This window comes from Bufo bufo, chromosome 3 (assembly GCF_905171765.1).
Source record: "Bufo bufo chromosome 3, aBufBuf1.1, whole genome shotgun sequence".
NCBI classification, from domain to species: Eukaryota; Metazoa; Chordata; class Amphibia; order Anura; family Bufonidae; genus Bufo; species Bufo bufo.
In genome coordinates, this window is record NC_053391.1 from 651,774,671 (window position 1) to 651,795,071 (window position 20,401).

The following is a 20,401-nucleotide window of genomic DNA, read 5'->3' on the forward strand; positions in this document are numbered from 1 at the left end:
ATGCTCATAAGCTGCTTTTGGTTGCCACCCCGCTGTGAACACGGTTCCTCCTCATCATCATCCTCCTCATCCTGCAGAACTGTGCCCTGGCTGGACAGTTGTATACCTGGCCTCTGTTGATGCAGGAACAAATCCTCCGAGCCACTTGTGAATGACTGGCCTGATAACCGTGGAAATGATCCCTTTTCCTCCTCCTCTTCCTCCTGTGCCACATCCTCTTGCATCGTCACCCAAAGTGTTTTTTCAAGGAGACATAGAAGTGGGATAGTAACGCTGAGGACTGCGACATCGGCACTGGCCATGTTGGTGGAGTTCTCAAAACACGTCCCGCATGGAGGCCCACTTGTTAGTGGTGAAGTGGGGCTGTTCCACAAAGGAACTCACCCGTGCGTGCTGAAGCTGAAACTCCACTATCTCCTGTTGCTGCTCACACAGTCTCTCCAGCATGTGCAAGATGGAGTTCCACCTTGTGGGTACATCGCATATGAGGCGGTGAGCGGGAAGGCTGAAGTTACGCTGCAGCGCAGACAGGCGAGCAGCAGCAGGGTGAGAACGCTGAAAGCTCACACAGACGGCCTGCACTTTCTGCAGCAGCTCTGACATATCGGGGTAATTTTTCAGGAATCTCTGCACCACCAAATTCAGCACATGCGCCAGGCAAGGGATGTGCGTCAAACTGGCTAGCCCCAGAGCTGCTACGAGATCTCGCCCGTTATCGCACACCACTAGGCCGGGCTTGAGGCTCAGCGGCACCAACCACTCATCGGTCTGTTGTTCAATGCCCGTCCACAGCTCCTGCGCGGTGTGGGTTTTTCCCCCCAAATAGATGGGTTTCAAAACAGCCTTTTTGCTGTCGTTTCCCCCTGGCTGTGCAGAAGTTGGTAAAGTTGTTACACTGACCGGATGAGGAGGCGGTAGAGGAGGAAGCAGAGGAGGGGGCAATGAGAAATGTCCTGCAATCCTCAGTGGCGGTAGGACATGCGGCAAACAGCTCTCCGCCTCAGGCCCAGCCGCCACTGCATTTACCCGGTGTGCAGTTAGAAAGATATAACGTCCCTGCCCGTGCTTACTGGTCCATGTATCGGTAGTTGCGTGGACCTTGCCACAGATGGCGTTGCGCAGTGCACACCTGATTTTGTCCGCCACTTGGTTGGGCAGGGCAGGGAAGGGTAAGGTTTAGAACATTTATGCCTCGCTTCAGACTCTGATTGCACAGCGTGCAAACAACTTGTGTCTTGTCGTCAGCACATTGTCTGAAGAACTGCCACACCAGGGAACTCCTTGGAGCTGGCTTTGGTGTGCTCAGTCTCTGGGTGCGGTGGGCAGTAGCAGGCATACTGGCTAGGGGACGGCCTTTGCACCCTGCTCCCTCTTTTGCTGTGCGGCTGGTGCTGTGTGACCATCACCTCTTCCTCCGAACTGCAAACGTCACTCGCATGATTCCATGTGGGGTCTAGGACCTCATCATTCTCCATATCATCTTCCACCCAGTCTTCATCCCTGCCCTCCTTGCCGGTCTGCACACGGCAGAAAGCCGCAGTAGTTGGCACCTGTGTTTCGTCATCATCATCCGAGACGTGCTGCGGTGGTCCCCCCATGTCCACATCCTGAAACATAAGTGGTTGGGCATCAGTGCACCCAATCTCTTTCACTTCTGGGGCAGGGCTAGGTGGATGGCACACAGAAACCCCGCTAGCCGAGTCATCAAAAAGCATAGGAGACTGCTGCATGACTTGGGGCTTAGACTGCTTGGCTGATTTGCAAGGGGGTGAGATAAAAGACAGATGCCCATGGGCTGCAGGAGCAAAGAACTCTGGGAACGAGGGATCACCCATAATGCCATGCATGCAGCTAATCAGCAGCCAGCCAGCCCTGTGATGTCACAGGCCTATATATACCCTCAGTCATTTTGGATTCTGCCATTTTCCAGTGTACTTAGTGCAGGGAGAGACATCAGCAGGTGCTAGGGACAGTGCTAGGAAAGAATTAAAAACTTATATTTTGCTCAATAGAAGTGCAGAGAAAGAGCATTAGAAGTGTAGGGAAAGGATAGGGAGGAATTATTCCATACTATAAAAGGAAAACAGGGTCCAATAGGGAAGTGTACAGCCTGGGTAATAGGAACAATCCTATTACACCTTGCTGCACTGACTGCGGATCCAAATTGCCATTTTACTGCTGTTTTCAGGTTTGCAATAGATGATACCTCTGTAATTCCAGCAAACCTTTCTTGTTATCGGGGTGCAAGTGCTGTGTGATACAGCCATTAACAGGGTGTAGTACTAGGAAATATTTATACGTCTTATTAGCCGCTGTGCAGTGCAGTTATATATTCTAAAGCATTTTTGGGGGTGTATTAGTGGAAAAAAAGGGCTTATTAGCCGTTCAGCGGTGCAGTTATATGTTTTAAAACCTTTTTTGGGGTGTATTAGAGGGAACAAAAAGGGCTTATTTGCCGTTGTGCAGTGAAGTGACAAAATTAAAGACTTTTTTTGGTTGTATTAGTGGAAAGAAATGTATTATTAGCCGCTCAGCGGTGCAGTTATATGTTCTGAAACCTTTTTTAGGATGTATTGGTGGGAAAAAAGGGCTTATTTGCTGTTCAGCGGTGCAGTGATAAGTTCTAAACCTTTTTTGGGGTGTATTGATAGGGGAAAAAAAGGCTTGTTAGCCGTTGTGCGGTGAAGTGACAAAATTACAGTCTTTTTTGTGGTGTATTAGTGGAAAAAAAAGGCTTGTTAGCTGTTCAATGGTGCAGTTATATGTTTTAAAGCCTTTTTTGCGGTGTATTTGAGGGAAAAAAGTGTTATTTGCCGTTCAGCGGTGCAGTTATATGTTCTGAAGCCTTTTTGTGGTGTATTAGTGGGAAAAAAAAAGTCTTATTAGCCGTTGTCCGGTGAAGTGACAAAATTACAACCTTTATGGGGTGTATTAGTGGAAAAAAGTCTTATTAGCCGTTTAGCGGTGCAGTTATATGTTCTGAAGCCTTTTTTGGAAGTATTAGTGGGGAAAAAAGGGCTTATTTGCGGTTGTGCGGTGAAGTGACAGAATTACAGCCTTTTTTGTGGTGTATTATTGGGAAAAAAGTCTTATTTGCCGTTCAGCTGTGCAGTTATATGTTCTGAAGCCTTTTTTGGGGTGTATTAGTGGGAAAAAAGTCTTATTAGCCGTTCAGCGGTGAAGTGACAAAATTACTGCCTTTTTTTGTGGTGCATTAGTGGGAAAAAAAAGTCTTATTTGCCATTCAGCGGTGTAGTTATAGGTTCTAAAGCCTTTTTTGGGGTGCATTTGTGGAAAAAAAAGTCTTATTTGCCATTCAGCAGTGCAGTGCTTTTCTGTTCCCTCAGCCAAACAAGTATTATATGCTGTGGGCTCAGCTCCACTATACAGCGAGGACGAGCTACTAGAGGACAGTCAGCAGCTATTGCCCAGCCAAGATCTGGAGGAGACATCCGCCACTTCCTCCGGTAGGCTGGCAAGTAGTGATGAGGAAAGTGGCATGGGAGCTGGTGTTGCAAGCTCCTTGCTCGGAGTTTGATAAGGAGGACATTAGTGACGTGCAGACAGTACTTGATGATGATGTAGCCGATTGCAATTGGGAGATGGGTGATGAAGGGGCTTCATCATCATCAGGAGAAGAGGGTGCCAGCTTGTGCGTGAGGCAGCGGTGGAGCCAGCAAGTCAGTAGCGGGACCGGGAGTCAGCAGGGTGGCAGCAGTGGGAGGTCGGGACCAAAACGTGCCCAGGGTAGACCACCCACTTTGCAGAAGCCTACCTGCCCAGAAAGTAGTGGTGCAGAGGTTCACGGAGGCAGCGGCCATAGCAGTCAGTCACTGCGGAGTGTTGGGGTAAAATCACCTACTCGGCGGTGTGGCAGTTTTTTGTTAAGCCTCCGGAGGAGGAGGAGGTGAACATGGCCATTTGCCAAATCTGTGGGCAGAAGGTGAAGCGTGGCCAGGGTGTCAATGTTGGCACCACAGCCCTGCATCAACATAGTACCATAGTAACAGTAACATAGTACATAAGGCCGAAAAAAGACATTTGTCCATCCAGTTCGGCCTGCTATCCTGCAAGTTGATCCAGAGGAAGGCAAAAAAAAAAACCTGTCAGGTAGAAGTCAATTTTCCCCACTTTAGCGTCACCATAAAGTGGCCTGGGAGAACCGTGGCTCCGATGTGGTGGTCCAGCCTGCCGCAGCAACCGCTGCATCACCCAGTGGCACGCACCCGATTTCAGGCAGTCAAGGCTCCACCACCTCAGCCGAACATCTACTAGTCCTGATGCTCCTGCTCCTCGTCCTCCTACTCCTCGTCAGTCATTTTGTCAGCAGTCGATCACCGAAGCGATTGCCAAGAGAGAGCAATACGCGTGTTGTCATCCTATGGCGCAGAAGCTAAACGTGCTCCTGGCCAAGTTGCTGGTACTGCAGTCCCCCCCTTTCCAAGTGGTGCACCTTTCAGAGAAATTATGGCTTGTGCTGAGCCGAGATGGAAAGTCCCAAGCAGTCATTTCTTTGCCATTAAGGCAGTACCAGCCCTGCACAAATATGTAGAACAGAAGGTGGGCCATTCCTTCAGCCTGTCGGTGTCTGCCAAAGTGCATGGCAGCGCCGACGTGTGGAGCTGTAATTACGGTCAAGGACAATATATGTCCTTAACGCCCACTCGGTGAATGTGGTTCCTGCCCAGCCACACCAGCAACTTGGCCAGATGACTTCGCTTTCGCCTCCATGTTCTCACGCTGTTGGTCCTGCGACAATGTCCGCCTCTGCCTCCTCATCCACCACCATGTCCTCAGCCTCCACTGCAGGGACAATTCACAGTGCTCCTCCAGCATACCACATGTTCAGGGCATGGAGGTGTCACGCTGTTCTGCACCTAGTTTGGTTGGGTGAACGGAGTCACACCGGGGAGAAACTGCTCCGTGTCCTTCATCAAGAAGTTGAATCCTGGCTTTCTCAAAATCGGAACCATGGTGACTGACAACGGGAAGAACATGGTGTCGGCGCTGCATCAAGGAGGGCTGATCCATGTGCCCTGCATGGCGCAAGTGTTCAATCTGGTTGTCGAGCGGTTCCTGAAATCTTCCACCCATCTGCTAGACATCCTAAAGATGGCCAGAAAACTTTGCATGCACTTCAGCCATTCGTACACCGCCAAGCACACCCTCTTTAAGCTGCAGCAGCAGAATGACGTCCCCCAACATAGGCTGATATGCAGCGTTTCCACCATTTGGAATTCCACCCTCCATTTGTTGGACCGACTATACGAACAGAGAAAGGCCATTAAAGATTTCTTGATGATCCCAGTGGACAGGAGTACTCCCCTGTTAACTTCGATGTCAGCCAGTGGCAGCTCATGCGTGACACCTGCTATTTGCTCAGGCCCTTTGAGGATGCTACGTTATTTGTCAGTTGCCAGGACTATGGGATGAATAATTTAATTCCACTGCTTCATATCCTGGAACAGATGCTGGTAAATCTGTCTGGTCTGGCGACTGTATATGTGGCGCCTACATCTCATGGCCACATGAACCCTGTGGGGCTAAACTGTAGGAGGAGGAGGACATTGGGCACAAGCAATGTGTAGCGAAATGGGTGGTTTTTCTACACAGGTAACAGGAGAGGAGGAGCAGGAGCAGCCTGAGGAGCAAGAGGGAGATGAGGAAGATAAGGCAGATGATCCAGGCACACCTTGACATTATGCAGTGGAGATGGAGGCAGGGAGTCCCTCCGAATCACTTGCGCAAATGGCCCACTGCATGCTCACTTGCTTGGGTAGTGGCAGCCGAATTGTCACCATTCGGCAGAGGGATGACTTCTGGCTCTCCACCTTGTTGGACCCTTGCTACCGATCCAAAATGGGGGCCTTTTTTACAACTGCTAAGAGGGAGGACAAACTGAACTACTATAGAGACATCCTATGTAGTAATTTGGCCGCTGCCTATCTGCGCCATCGTCCATCTTCTCGCAGGTCTGACCTAGAGGGCCCTCTGGCTCTCGTTCCACTGCCATGGCTGCTGTGGCGGGGTGGGGGGTAGGAGCAGTACCAGCTCCATCAGCAGCAGCTTGAGTCTAGAGTCACTGATGAGCAGCTTTATTCACCTGCCTAGTGAAGAAACTACTCACCAGCAGCAGCAGCTAGACCTGGAGCAGAACCTGAACCAATGGTCTCCTAATGCTGCTGCTACCTCACCACTCTGTGGTCTCCTCATACTTCTGCAACATCACCACTCTGTGGTCTCCTCATGCTGCTGCAACATCACTACTCTGTGGTCTCCTCATGCTGCTGCTACCTCAACACTATGTCAATGGGCCACTCTGTGGTCTCCTCATGCTGCTGCTACCTCAACACTATTTCTATGGGCCACTCTGTGGTCTCCTCATGCCACTGCCACCTCACCACTATGTCATTGGACCACTCTGTGGACTTCTTCTGCTGTCCCCACCCTCCCCACTCTGTGACTGGGCCACTAGTGTCCCTGTTTGGCCTTGTTGACATAAGCAGGTATTTGACCCTTTTTCTGATCTGTCAGAAGGAAGGAAAAATGAGATGCAAAATGGATCCTGTCTATGTAGCATCTGTAAGGCCTATATGGTCCATCAGAATTGGCTTATGATTTGGTAGCCAAAAGCAGGAGTGGGTACAAAACACAGAAGACATTCCATTCACGTGTCATCTCTGTTTTGGATCCACTCCAGTTTTTTCTGGGCTTTAGCAATACTGATGATTACTGACCAAATGCTGAGTGAAGGCGGATGCCTCAACAGACAGGATCCGTTTTTTGGGGGTTATTGTTCTAACGGTTTAGAGGAAGGGCAAAATAATCAGTGACGTCAACACAAACTTACTGCTGACACCCTCTCTACTCTGTCGGGGGGCTCTACTTGTATAAGCGTTTAATAGAAAAGGGTTCTGTAGACATCTGTGTGGAATCAGCTGACGACGGTGTAAAAGGAGTGCGCTCTTGAATACTATGGTAGGATCTTGGGCCTCTGCACGGTTCTTTATACCTGGCGCTAACATTGACCCCATAACTGCCCAAATAAGTGAAGTGTGAAGTGATTCTAAGAGCGACGCCTGTCATCTGTGTCATACTGACTCACAGTATTGTTTCACTGCCACAGCAGACTCCCTATGCGTGTTACTGCAAGGCACAGTGTTCTACACCACTATGCAGGCTCTTTGCAGCCAGGAAATAGCTGTTTTTTAATGCGATTCGCTATTAATAAATTCAGATCGAATCAAATCTTTTTGGAAAATTCGGTGAACTGGCCAAATCGAATTTTTGAGAAATTCGCTAGTTTCAGATTATTTACTAAAACAGGCAATTCAGGAATGATGACTGATCCTCTTAACCACCTCCCGTCTCGCTAACGCCGAAAGGCGTGATTGCTGCGGCGCTGCCAGGTCACACTAACGCCAATAGGCGTCATCTCGCGTGATCACAGGATCGGAAGGTGAGCGAGTGGATCTACAGCCTGCCAGCGGCGATCGTTCGCTGGCAGGCTGTAGATGCGATTTTTTTAACCTCTAACAGGTATATTAGACGCTGTTTTGATAACAGCGTCTAATATACCTGCTACCTGGTCCTCTGGTGGTCCCTTTTGCTTGGATCGACCACCAGAGGACACAGGCAGCTCAGTAATAAGTAGCACCAAACACCACTACACTACACCCCCCCCTGTCACTTATTAACCCCTTATTAACCCCTGATCACCCCATATAGACTCCCTGATCACCCCCCTGTCATTGATCACCCCCCTGTCATTGATCACCCCCCTGTAAGGCTCCATTCAGACGTCCGTATGTTTTTTAAGGATCCACGGATACATGGATCGGATCCGCAAAACACATACGGACGTCTGAATGGAGCCTTACAGGGGGGTGATCAATGACAGGGGGGTGATCACCCCATATAGACTCCCTGATCACCCCCCTGTCATTGATCACCCCCCTGTCATTGATCACCCCCCTGTAAGGCTCCATTCAGACGTCCATATGTTTTTTACGGATCCACGGATACATGGATCGGATTCGCAAAACACATACGGACGTCTGAATGGAGCCTTACAGGGGGGTGATCAATGACAGGGGGGTGATCACCCCATATAGACTCCCTGATCACCCCCTGTCATTGATCACCCCCCTGTCATTGATCACCCCCCTGTAAGGCTCCATTCAGACGTCCGTATGTGTTTTGCGGATCCGATCCATGTATCTGTGGATCCGTAAAAAACATATGGACGTCTGAATGGAGCCTTTCAGGGGGGTGATCAATGACAGGGGGGTGATCAATGACAGGGCGGTGATCACCCCATATACACTCCCTGATCACCCCCCTGTCATTGATCACCCCCCTGTAAGGCTCCATTCAGACATTTTTTTGGCCCAAGTTAGCGGAAATTTTTTTTTTCTTTTTTTTTTTTCTTACAAAGTCTCATATTCCACTAACTTGTGTCAAAAAATAAAATCTCACATGAACTCACCATACCCCTCACGGAATCCAAATGCGTAAAAATTTTTAGACATTTATATTCCAGACTTCCTCTCACGCTTTAGGGCCCCTAAAATGCCAGGGCAGTATAAATACCCCACATGTGACCCCATTTCGGAAAGAAGACACCCCGAGGTATTTCGTGAGGGGCATATTGAGTCCATGAAAGATTGAAATTTTTGTCCCAAGTTAGCGGAAAGGGAGACTTTGTGAGAAAAAACAAAAAAAATCAATTTCCGCTAACTTGTGCCAAAAAATAAAAAATTCTATGAACTCGCCATGCCCCTCATTGAATACTTTGGGGTGTCTTCTTTCCAAAATGGGGTCACATGTGGGGTATTTATACTGCCCTGGCATTTTAGGGGCCCTAAAGCGTGAGAAGAAGTCTGGGATCCAAATGTCTAAAAATGCCCTCCTAAAAGGAATTTGGGCCCCTTTGCGCATCTAGGCTGCAAAAAAGTGTCACACATCTGGTATCGCCATACTCAGGAGAAGTTGGGCAATTTGTTTTGGGGTGTCATTTTACATATACCCATGCTGGGTGAGATAAATATCTTGGTCAAATGCCAACTTTGTATAAAAAAATGGGAAAAGTTGTCTTTTTCCGAGATATTTCTCTCACCCAGCATGGGTATATGTAAAATGACACCCCAAAACACATTGCCCAACTTCTCCTGAGTACGGCGATACCAGATGTGTGACACTTTTTTGCAGCCTAGGTGGGCAAATGGGCCCACATTCCAAAGAGCACCTTTAGGATTTCACAGGTCATTTTTTACACATTTTGATTTCAAACTACTTCCCACACATTAGGGCTCCTAAATTTCCAGGGCAGTATAACTACCCCACAAATGACCCCATTTTGGAAAGAAGACACCCCAAGGTATTCCGTGAGGGGCATGGCGAGTTCCTAGAATTTTTTTATTTTTTGTCACAAGTTAGTGGAAAATGATGATTTTTTTTCTTTTTTTTTTTCTTACAAAGTCTCATATTCCACTAACTTGTGACAAAAAATAAAAACTTCCATGAACTCACTATGCCCATCACGAAATACCTTAGGTTGTCTTCTTTCCAAAATGGGGTCACTTTTGGGGTAGTTATACTGCCCTGGCAATTTAGGGGCCCTGATGTGTGCGAAGTAGTTTGAAATCAAAATGTGTAAAAAATGACCTGTGAAATCCTAAAGGTGCTCTTTGGAATGTGGGCCCCTTTGCCCACCTAGGCTGCAAAAAAGTGTCACACATCTGGTATCGCCGTACTCAGGAGAAGTTGGGCAATGTGTTTTGGGGTGTCATTTTACATATACCCATGCTGGGTGAGATAAATATCTCGGCAAAAGACAACTTTTCCCATTTTTTTATACAAAGTTGGCATTTGACCGAGATATTTATCTCACCCAGCATGGGTATATGTTAAATGACACCCCAAAACACATTGCCCAACTTCTCCTGAGTACGGCGATACCAGATGTGTGACACTTTTTTGCAGCTTAGGTGGGCAAAGGGTCCCACATTGCAAAGAGCACCTTTAGGATTTCACAGGTCATTTTTTACACATTTTGATTTCAAACTACTTCCCACACATTAGGGCCCCTAAATTGCCAGGGCAGTATAACTACCCCACAAGTGACCCCATTTTGAAAAGAAGACACCCCAAGGTATTTCGTGATGGGCATAGTGAGTTCATGGAAGTTTTTATTTTTCGTCACAAGTTAGTGGAATATGAGACTTTGTAAGAAAAAAAAAAAAAATCATCATTTTCCGCTAACTTGTGACAAAAAATAAAAAGTTCTATGAACTCACTATGCCCATCAGCGAATACCTTATGGTGTCTACTTTCCAAAATGGGGTCATTTGTGGGGTTTTTCTACTGTCTGGGCATTGTAGAACCTCAGGAAACATGGCAGGTGCTCAGAAAGTCAGAGCTGCTTCAAAAAGCGGAAATTCACATTTTTGTACCATAATTTGTAAACGCTATAGCTTTTACCCAAAACATTTTTTTTTTACCCAAACATTTTTTTTTATCAAAGACATGTAGAACAATAAATTTAGAGAAAAATTTATATATGGATGTCGTTTTTTTAAAAAAAAATTACAACTGAAAGTGAAAAATTTCATTTTTTTGCAAAAAAATCTGTAAATTTTGATTAATAACAAAAAAAGTTAAAATGTCAGCAGCAATGAAATACCAGCAAATGAAAGCTCTATTCGTGGGAAGAAAAGGAGGTAAAATTCATTTGGGTGGTAAGTTGCATGACCAAGCAATAAACCGTTAAAGTTGTGGAGTGCCGATTTGTAAAAAAGGGCCTGGTCACTAGGGGGGTATAAACCAAAAGTGCCATCTATTAGATGTTCACCATGAGCTAATGCCTGTATAACCTCCCAAACTGGAGTTTGGAGCTGTTATTCATGGATCATATTCCAGATTGGGGGTAATTCAGTAAAACATCTAATAGCATTGTATATTGTCTCACAACAGTATACATAAAGTAATGACATTTTGGCTGCCTTCTGTTGCCACTAGGGGGAGATTGTGATTTTTCTGCCTATGGATGCGTAGGTATAAGCAACTTTTTCCCACCTACTGTGTCATGAAGGCACCAATGTAGCTAGCATATTGTATGTCACATTAAGATATATTCCATTACTATGGACTAAGAGGAAAGAGTGAAAAAATGCATATATTCACAATCTTAACTTGATTTGTGCAACTTATTCTTTCTACATGTATATACGATGATGACCCTTATTGTTCTGACCAGATATATGTTCTGTCTGAAACAGGTGGAAACTATTGGAGATGCATACTGCGTGGCAGCTGGACTTCACAGGAAGAACAAATGCCATGCCAAGCCCATTGCACTAATGGCTTTAAAGATGATGGAGCTATCAGAAGAAGTTCTCACTCCTGATGGGAGGCCTATTCGGGTAAGTGTTTAACGCTGGGTTAACCTTTCTTTTATAAGCTACAATGTCTACAAAGAGGGGAGAAACTTATCTCTCCTGGGAAGGCCTGGTACATCAGACAGTCCATTGATTTCAAAAGGAACTGTGTAATGCCTTCATTTTCCTGCGGAGGCGCTGCAGGATAACTGAACACGTAATATGGTTTCCACAAATAAGAGCTGATCCTTGTGGGACTTTATGAACAGTATCATCCGTCAATCCTTCCAGCAGAAAAAGGATTGTCAAAGCAGATATCCCCTTTCAGATGACAGCTGTTTCTACTATAGTAGGGCACAGAGAAAGTCTCCTTTATATCCATATTCTGTTATTTTCTTAAATTCACGCCGAGTGTTGTGACAAAATTTGATACTCTAATGGGCCAAGGAATAATGCTGAGGGTGTTGTCCACATTTGTGTCATGCCCTGCTCAGGTTATGTGCGAAGGTCTGCCAGGTTAGCAGCACGTGTGTAGCCTTTTGTTTTTGTTTTAGAGTGAGCTGTATCCGCCTCCCTTCAGGTGCACTGGGTGGGGTCGTTGGTTTCAGTTTAAAGGGAACCTGTCATGTGGATATTTGATTATAATCTAACTAATTATATACAATCATTAACTACTAAAAAGTACCTTAGATGTATTCACTTACTGGTGTGACAGATGGTTACCTCATAATATACACACAAAGATGCCGCATGCCACATGCTAATGAGCTAATTAGAGTCCAGCGTGATGTCATGGAGTCCAGCGTATATTTAATTCAGCGCTATAGCCACTCCCCTGCCCACCTGCTGCTGATTCATATGGAAACAAACTGTCATTCAGCAGCAGGTGGGCGGGGAGAGTCAGGAGCTCATGAATATTCATGACTCATCATTATCAGCTGGAGCTTTTCAATACAAGACGTTGGCAGATTGACTGGGTCAATTAAAGAAAGTGACCCAGCATTTTGCTAAGCGAATCAGTCACTTATTTATGTTGCCCTTAGTTAGGACACCATAAAACTGGTGACAGGTTCCCTTTAAATTATGCCCACTCCCAGTGTCCTGTGCGGGTTATAGCTTCTGTCTTGCTGAGAGGAAGGAAGGAAGCATTTGCTGTTCCTGCTCCTGCTCACTTACAAGATAGGTTGGTTTTGTGTTTCTTGTTATTGTCTGTCTGGGCTGTTAGAGAGACACCTGCCCCCTCCAGGTCCTGAGGGAGCAAGCTGCCTCTTTCCCCCTTTCACAATCTTAGGGATATTAGGGTATCTTCAGCCCAGGCACGAGGACACGTTCATTCCCACCTTCAGGGTCTGAACGTGGGCATAGAAGTCTAGGGAGAGCTAGTAGGGATTTGTCAGGAGGTGACCTTTATCCCCAGCTTCTTGCCTAGACACTGGTTTGGTTGTTTTCTGTGTATCTTGTATCCTGTCCAGCGTGACAATTGGAGGATCACCCGATGATAAGAAAATATTTGAGTGCCCTACTTCTAGGAATCTGGTCATCTGTAATGTCCAGTCAGACCTGACATGTAAAACATTACATGGTGCCCTTTCAAGTCAGTGCACTGTCAGTGTAAAGCCTGGAGAAGCAGGGTCCTCCAGAGTGAGAGAAAAGCACTGTCTGTAGCTGATAATTTTTGTAGGGCATCAATGAGGAATTCCTTCTAGTTAAAGGGGTATTTCCATCTGAGTAGTGGAAAGTATATCACTTCACTTTATAATCAGTGGGGTCTGGGTCCTCACCAATTCTAACCAACCTCTTTGCAGCCTTTCCCTGTCCCTGGTCACCCACTGCAGGAAAGGTGCTGCACAGCTTTTTTCAAGTGAGAGTGAGAGGCAGTGGCGTAACCACTGGGGAAGCGGCTGCTTCGGGGCCCGGGCTGACAAGTGGCCTGGTGCCCAGCAGCGTGTCAGTCAAGTCTCATCCTCTTCATTTATATGCAAATTACCTTCCTAACGTGCCTGAGGGGCTGTCCCTCCGGCCGTTTGTGCCCAGCCGTGCCCATGATCGCCAAGACCAGCGCCGCCCCGCTGTTAATTATTCACGCTGTCCCCGTCTTTTTTTTTTTTCTAAGTGCGCCATAGTCTCACGTCCAGGCCTGCGCGGTGTCCTGGCAGCAGTCTCAAGTAGTGTAATCGCGCATGCACTAGCTTTCTCCGCTTTCTGGAGCATGCGCGATTACATTACTTGAGGCTGCTACCAGAATACCGCATGGGCCCGTGCGTGAGTAACATCGGCGCATGCGCGAGACTACAGCTCACTTAGAAGAAAAAAAAGACGAGGACAGCAGTGAATAAATAACAGCGGGACAGCGCTGGGCTTGGCGATAATGGGCGCGGCTGGGCACAAATTGCCGGGGGGACAGCCCCTTGGGCACGTTAGGAAGGTAATTTGCATATAAATAAAAACGATTTTTATTAAAAATGAAAGGACAAGTGGCGGTAAAAATAGTATATTTTTAATTAGATCATGGAGACTAATATGATGATGGGCGGGGGGGCCCATACAGAAATTTGCTGTGGGGCCCAGTCACTTCCAGCTATGTCCCTGGTGAGAGGCCTAGGTCAGGATTTGGGATATATACAGTATAAGGAGATATAGTATTCCACAAATTCTGACCTAGGCCTCTCACCTAGTTAAGCCAGTTCTCTCTGCTCTGCACTGATGAGGGGCAATCACCCCAAAACAGCTGTCTGCAGATGAGATTCTGGCTTAATTATTATCCACATCATGTCTCAAGGTCTGTTTAAAAGGTCGAACAAATTACGATCACTAGGTCCAAGTGGATCAGCAATGATTGAATGTGCAGGGTGGAGAGAAGCCCATGAGAGCACATCAAGATAAATAATCCCTCCCTCTCCGACACTGCAGGTCTACAACACTAATCACACTGCCCATAAGAATGTAGCTCACACTCAGTACTGTCAGTGCACACTGTGTGACTAGCACTCTCTATAATGAGGGAGAGTCAGTGTGTGATTTATGTTACCAACTAGCAAAACGTGCAGGAAGATCTGTCTGAAGACCCTTTCAAATACCGTATACTGTATATATGCCACGCAGGCAACTTCTCTGCTACAGGAATCATTCATGCCGTGCAGCGGTCAGTGACCGCTCTCCTTCACTCTTGGGGAATACTTTATAATATAAGAAATATTGCAAGAGCTGCTCATTGGCAACATATTGGTAAAAATACTTCAATTCAATCATTGCCGATCCACTTGGGCCTAGTGATCGTAATTGTCACATTGAAGTGAAACGAGTAATGAGACATCTAAAGGCATGTGTTCTTTTTGGAGCACCTATCCTCAGGTGGTGGTCTGGCACCCGGGCCCCCTGTATGAGAAGGCACTGGTGCTCTTGTAAGCGCCGCTGCTTTCTTTATGCGCAGCAAGCACAGCGCCGTACATTGTATAGTGGATGTGCTTGGTATCGCACTCAGCCCTTTCACTTCTCTGGGGCTGAGCTGCTTCTAGGCCACGTGACCAATAAACGTGTCATTACTGGTCCAGGAAAAGCTGTGAGAAGGCCGTGGCACTCACAGACGCCTTCTCAAACAGCTGTTCGCCGGGGGTCCCGGGTGTCAGACCCCCACCAATCAGATACTTATGACCTATCCAGAGGATAGGTCATCAGTAATAAAGTCTCGGTAAACCTATTTAAGGTTCAAAAGTTTTTCTAAATGCGTTCATGGATGGTCTCTTAGACAGCGGGTTCAGTATTAATAATTACTGTTTCCAAGGCTGCCAATTAAGAGCATGTTAAAAGCCCCCCTATAGCGGTATTAAGATACTTGGGTTCCATCCATATGCTAATATGGAGCAAGACTATGGGAGACTTGACATGAAAACGAGCTTCAGCAGAATTTCATAAACCAGAACAAGCTTCACTTCATAAACTAGAGAAGTTTAATTTCCAGATAACCACTTGCCCTGTGGTACAAACACACAGTATTGGGGTATGTTCCTTTAAAGAAACATATTCTGAGAAAATGACCCGTCACCAGCGACCCCCCAATCCAACTGTTTGCATGCACATGTACAGTAGCTGTGGTTCACCTAGTTAAAACGCTGTTTGTCTTTTGCTGATCTGAGGCTCAATTTCCGAGTTAAGACACTTTTGCTCAATATTCAAATTAAGCCTTTGGTGCAATTAAGGAGTCACCATTGCTCTTATTGAGCCCAAGCTCCATTACTTTATTTGGCAAGCCCCCCCCCCCCAGCTGCTTTGCACTACCTGGTCCTGTCAAGCAGCGAGAGAGGGGTTGATCACAGAAATGAGTGGAGCTTCTGTGCAACAAGATCAATGGCTACGCCCTCATTGCACCAAAGGCCTAATTTGAATATTGAGAAAGAGTATCTTAACTCGGGAACAGGGCCTCGGATAAACAAAAGAAAAACAGCGTTATAATCAGGTTAATGACAGCTATTTGTCTAACAGTTGGATAGGGGGGGTCTGTGCTGACAGATTCCCTTTAAATCAAGCTTTTTATGTGAAAAACTTTTTTGGTCATTTGTTTTTTCTTCTAAATTTCCATGACATTATTTAGTTAACAAATCCTGAAATCTTGCAGTTTTCACACTGACTAATGAGCCTCACAATAGGATGACACTCCCTGTTCTATGGAGGTAACTGCTCAGCAGTCATCCTTTTATCATCACAGGCAGGAGTGTGATGAAATATAACACCTCTATACAGTATATAACACAGAATCCACCATTAATAATAGGTGACGGTTCCTCCCCTCCCTGCACAATGACCTCTTAACAGGTCACAGAGCATGATCACAGCACTCTCCAATAGAAATCAATGAGTCATCTCCAGACACCAGTTTCCTAGGGCCCGTGTGTCTCCAGTATAGCATATTTCTGACTGCTGTGAACAGTGGCTCAGGCATAATCAAATACAGAGAATAGAATGAAAAAAAAATAAGTACAGATTTGTACCAGTATATGTACCAGTATCTGGTTTTACAGGGCATCTGTCAGCAGATAAAACTGACTGACCTGTTACATGTGCACTTGGCAGCTGAAGGCATCTTTGTTGGTCCCATGTTCATGTTCGATAGGGCTGTTAATATTCAGGGTTTTACACTATTTAGGAAAGACAGGGTTAGGGCTGCAGTAAATGATTATTTTAGAAATCGAGTATTCTATTGATTTATTTTTTATGATTAATCGAGTAATCTAATAAGAAGTATATATTATATAGTATGAGACTGGCACTCCCTCGCATGGAAATAGAGCAATAGTAATAGTGTTATTATACAATATTTAATTGGCAAAATATATTAAAATACAACATTACAATACAATATTAAAATGACAATCGCTGCAGCGGAAACAATATCAATCCCTAAAAATACCTAAAATCTAAAACTTGAAAAAAAACTCAAACAAAGTCCAAAAAGAAGGGGACCATACGTCCTGAATGTGCAAAAATATCGCAAGCCAAAAGTGTCAGTCTATTCCTTATAATAGTATTGGCTTTCCTTTCTTATATGCAATGTAACATGCAAAATCCATACAAGGCACCTTTTCAAATATTCAGAATTGTCCGATATAAATATTCGATAAAGTATCCAATCGGACACCAAGTTTTTACTCACAGGTGAATGTCGATTATCCTGCAGTCCCAATATTCGATCCTTTTGATTTTTACTCACGGTATTTATTCCCGTGGTTCTCAATGATTAGCGTCTCACCTGGTTCGTTCTTCACTGGTTTCTCTCGATCGTTATCCACAAATCTTGGATCCGGTTTTACGATCAGGGTGTAATATCGCGAGAGGTGAACTTATACTTGTACTGACCAGTTTGAATGGCTGAAATTCCGGGTCTATATCTTTGGAGCGCTCCGATTTCTTTGTATATCTCCGGATATCAATAGACGAACTTCCAGTGAGGGTCTCTTGTTGGGGATGTCTTTGAAAAGCACCAAAAGCGTTTCGGGGATCTCCTTTCCCCTTCCTCAGTGGTCGCGTGGTAGTCCACTGAGGAAGGGGAAAGGAGATCCCGAAACGGTTTTGGTGCTTTTCAAAGACATCCCCAACAAGAGACCCTCACTGGAAGTTCGTCTATTAATATCCGGAGATATACAAAGAAATCAGAGCACTCCAAAGATAAAGACCAGGAATTTCAACCATTCAAACTGGTCAGTACAAGTATAAGTTTACCTCTCGCGATATTACACCCTGATCGTATAACCGGATCCGAGATTTGTGGATAACGATCGAGAGAGACCAGTGACGAACGAACCAGGTGAGACGCTAATCATTGAGAACCACGGAAATAAATACCGTGAGTAAAAATCAAAAGGATCGAATATTGGGACTGCAGGATAGAATCGACATTCACCTGTGAGTAACAACTTGGTGTCCGATTGGATACTTTATCGAATATTTATATCGGACAATTCTGAATATTTGAAAAAGTGCCTTGTATGGATTTTGCATGTTACATTGCATATAAGAAAGGAATGCCAATACTATTATAAGGATTAGACTGACACTTTTGGCTTGCGATATTTTTGCACATTCAGGACGTATGGTCCCCTTCTTTTTGGACTTTGTTTGAGTTTTTATTCAAGTTTTCGATTTTAGATATTTTTAGGGATTGATATTGTTTCCGCTGCAGCGATTGTCATTTTAATATTGTATTGTATTGTTGTATTTTAATATATTTTGCCAATTAAATATTGTATAACAACACTATTACTATTGCTCTATTTCCATGCGAGGGAGTGCCAGTCTCATACTATATAATATATACTTTTTATTACGCCTGTGTTGATTCGAATGAATCAATTTGAGACTAGAGCACCCAATCCAGAATTGTAAGGAGAGAGCGGTTTGTCTATACTACTAATCTAATAAGAAAAAATAAATTAATAGACCGTTTTCCTTTAAAAAACTGATCAGACCACCCTGTGCCATCAGCTCCACTATCCCACAGTGCCATCAGCTCCCCCCATGCCATCAGCTCTGTTCCCCCAGTGCCTTCAGCTCTCCCCCACCCCAGTGCCATCAGCTCTCCCCCACCCCAGTGCCTTCAGCTCCACTCCCCCAGTGCCATCAGCTCTCCCCCACCCCAGTGCCATCAGCTCTCCCCCACCCCAGTGCCATCAGCTCTCCCCCACCCCAGTGCTAACAGCTCCGGTCCCCCAGTGCCTTCAGCTCTTCCCACTCAGTGCCATCAGCTCTCCCCCACCCCAGTGCCATCAGCTTAACATATCAACAGTTTAGATCAGTGTGGGTCTGAGTGCTGAGACCCCCACGATCCCTAGAACAAGGGGAGAGAAGCACCCACATATATCGCGCTCTCTCTCCTCACTGCTAAGGATGAAATCAAGATGGGCCTATAGACTTCTATGGAGCCTGTATACTTTCAGTATATGTAGAGTTCCCATCTAAAGTAAATTAAGTGTTCAGACTCTTTTTTTTTTTTTTTAAGTGCCTGTTTTTGAGCACTTGTTGCAAGGAGTCGGACAACCCCATTAAGCTGATAGGATCAGACTACTGTTTAGATTACTGTACAGTCTATCGCTAGGTGTTTGTTATTAGTGAAGCTTTTGGGGTTGGATCCCGCTGATGTTGTCAGGGTCAGACTAGATCTAGACATGTCTGATCCTGTTTCCGCAGGCAGATAAGCGGCACCCCGGATGTTTGGCAGCCATTTATCCCTCTTTGTATACTGAACTAAAGAGGCATGAATGTTCTCCTGACAACCTGCACTGTTCACAGGCAGCTTGTATCAGGAGCCCCCTGGGAGAGTCAGCAGATCTGCATCATCATAGCTTACAGCTGACTAACATGAGTGCAATATGACAATGATGCAACAGCCCTCCTCCATGGAAGAGAATGGAAAATCTGCCCCATGCCTTATCCACCTTCTGTGGGAGGGAAGTGACACCTTGTGACTCCAGGTGTCAGGCAGCTGCTACCGAGAGCCCTGCTGAATGTAGCTGTCTGGTAGTCTGCAGTGCATGCTGAGACTTGTAGTACTACAGAGGCTGTCTCTGGCAGCTTACTGTAGCAGCTGGTGGGATATGTGGCAGATATAAACATTCCCAGCAAAGGTTGATATTATGGGAGAAGGAAACGCGGGCAGTAGTAACAGTAATAACTAGCAGTCTGTTTGGCGACGTATGCGCTACAAGGAAGTCTCCTGCTGCTCACCTCCGATATGCCGAGATCCACCATCACCAAGCGTCAGCTGTAGGCCGTCCCTTTACGTCATTTCCGGGCCACAGCAGCAGACCTGGGGACACGTGAGGCAAGATGGCAATGCCCAGGAGCAGCTAGCAGGAGGCAGAAAGGTGAGTATTTTGCGGGCCAGCGGGAGACCACGGAGTGGGAGTAATAGCATGCGCTTCACTCCCACTCAGTGGTCACGTGACACAAACGAATCCTTGATGCAAAAAATTTGCATCGAGGATTTTTTCCAATTACTCGATTTAGTCGAGTACTCGTTGTAGCCCTAGACAGGGCCAACAGATATCTGTGGTGCTGGGGCTGTTAATACATCCAGTAATATACTCAACTGGATAACTAAAGCGAAACGAAAAAAGCTATATGTGAACAAGGCTCCGGGTCCAGATGTATTTCACCCAAGAGTTCTTAAAGAGCTCAGTTCATTGCTGTGCCCTTGTTTATAATTTTTTGAGATTCTTTAGGGACTTGTACAGTGCCAAGTGATTGGCGCAAGGCAAATGTGCTGCCCATAATCAAATAAAAGGTCTAGGCCCTTTGCAGGTAATCATAGACCAGTGAGCTTAACTTCTGTTGTGGGAAAAATGTTTGAAGGACACTTAAGGCACTATATACAGGAGTATGTGCCTGTAAATAATATTATAAATAATAGCCAGCATGGGATTACCAAGGACAGAAGTTGTCAGACTAACCTGATTTGTTTTTATGAGGAGGTGAGTAGTAGCCTGGACAGAGGGGCGGCTGTGGATGTAGTAAGTAGAAGCCTGGATAAGGGG

General features: G+C 45.8%; 1 protein-coding gene across 1 annotated transcript in view; it reads left to right on the plus strand.

Annotated features, from left to right (window-relative positions):
• GUCY1A2 (guanylate cyclase 1 soluble subunit alpha 2) overlaps nt 1–20,401 on the plus strand; it is a 245,866-nt gene that overhangs the window by 194,106 nt on the left and 31,359 nt on the right. Inside the window, 1 exon segment of the mRNA XM_040426272.1 lies at nt 11,280–11,423. Within this exon segment, the coding sequence (XP_040282206.1) occupies nt 11,280–11,423 (144 nt within the window).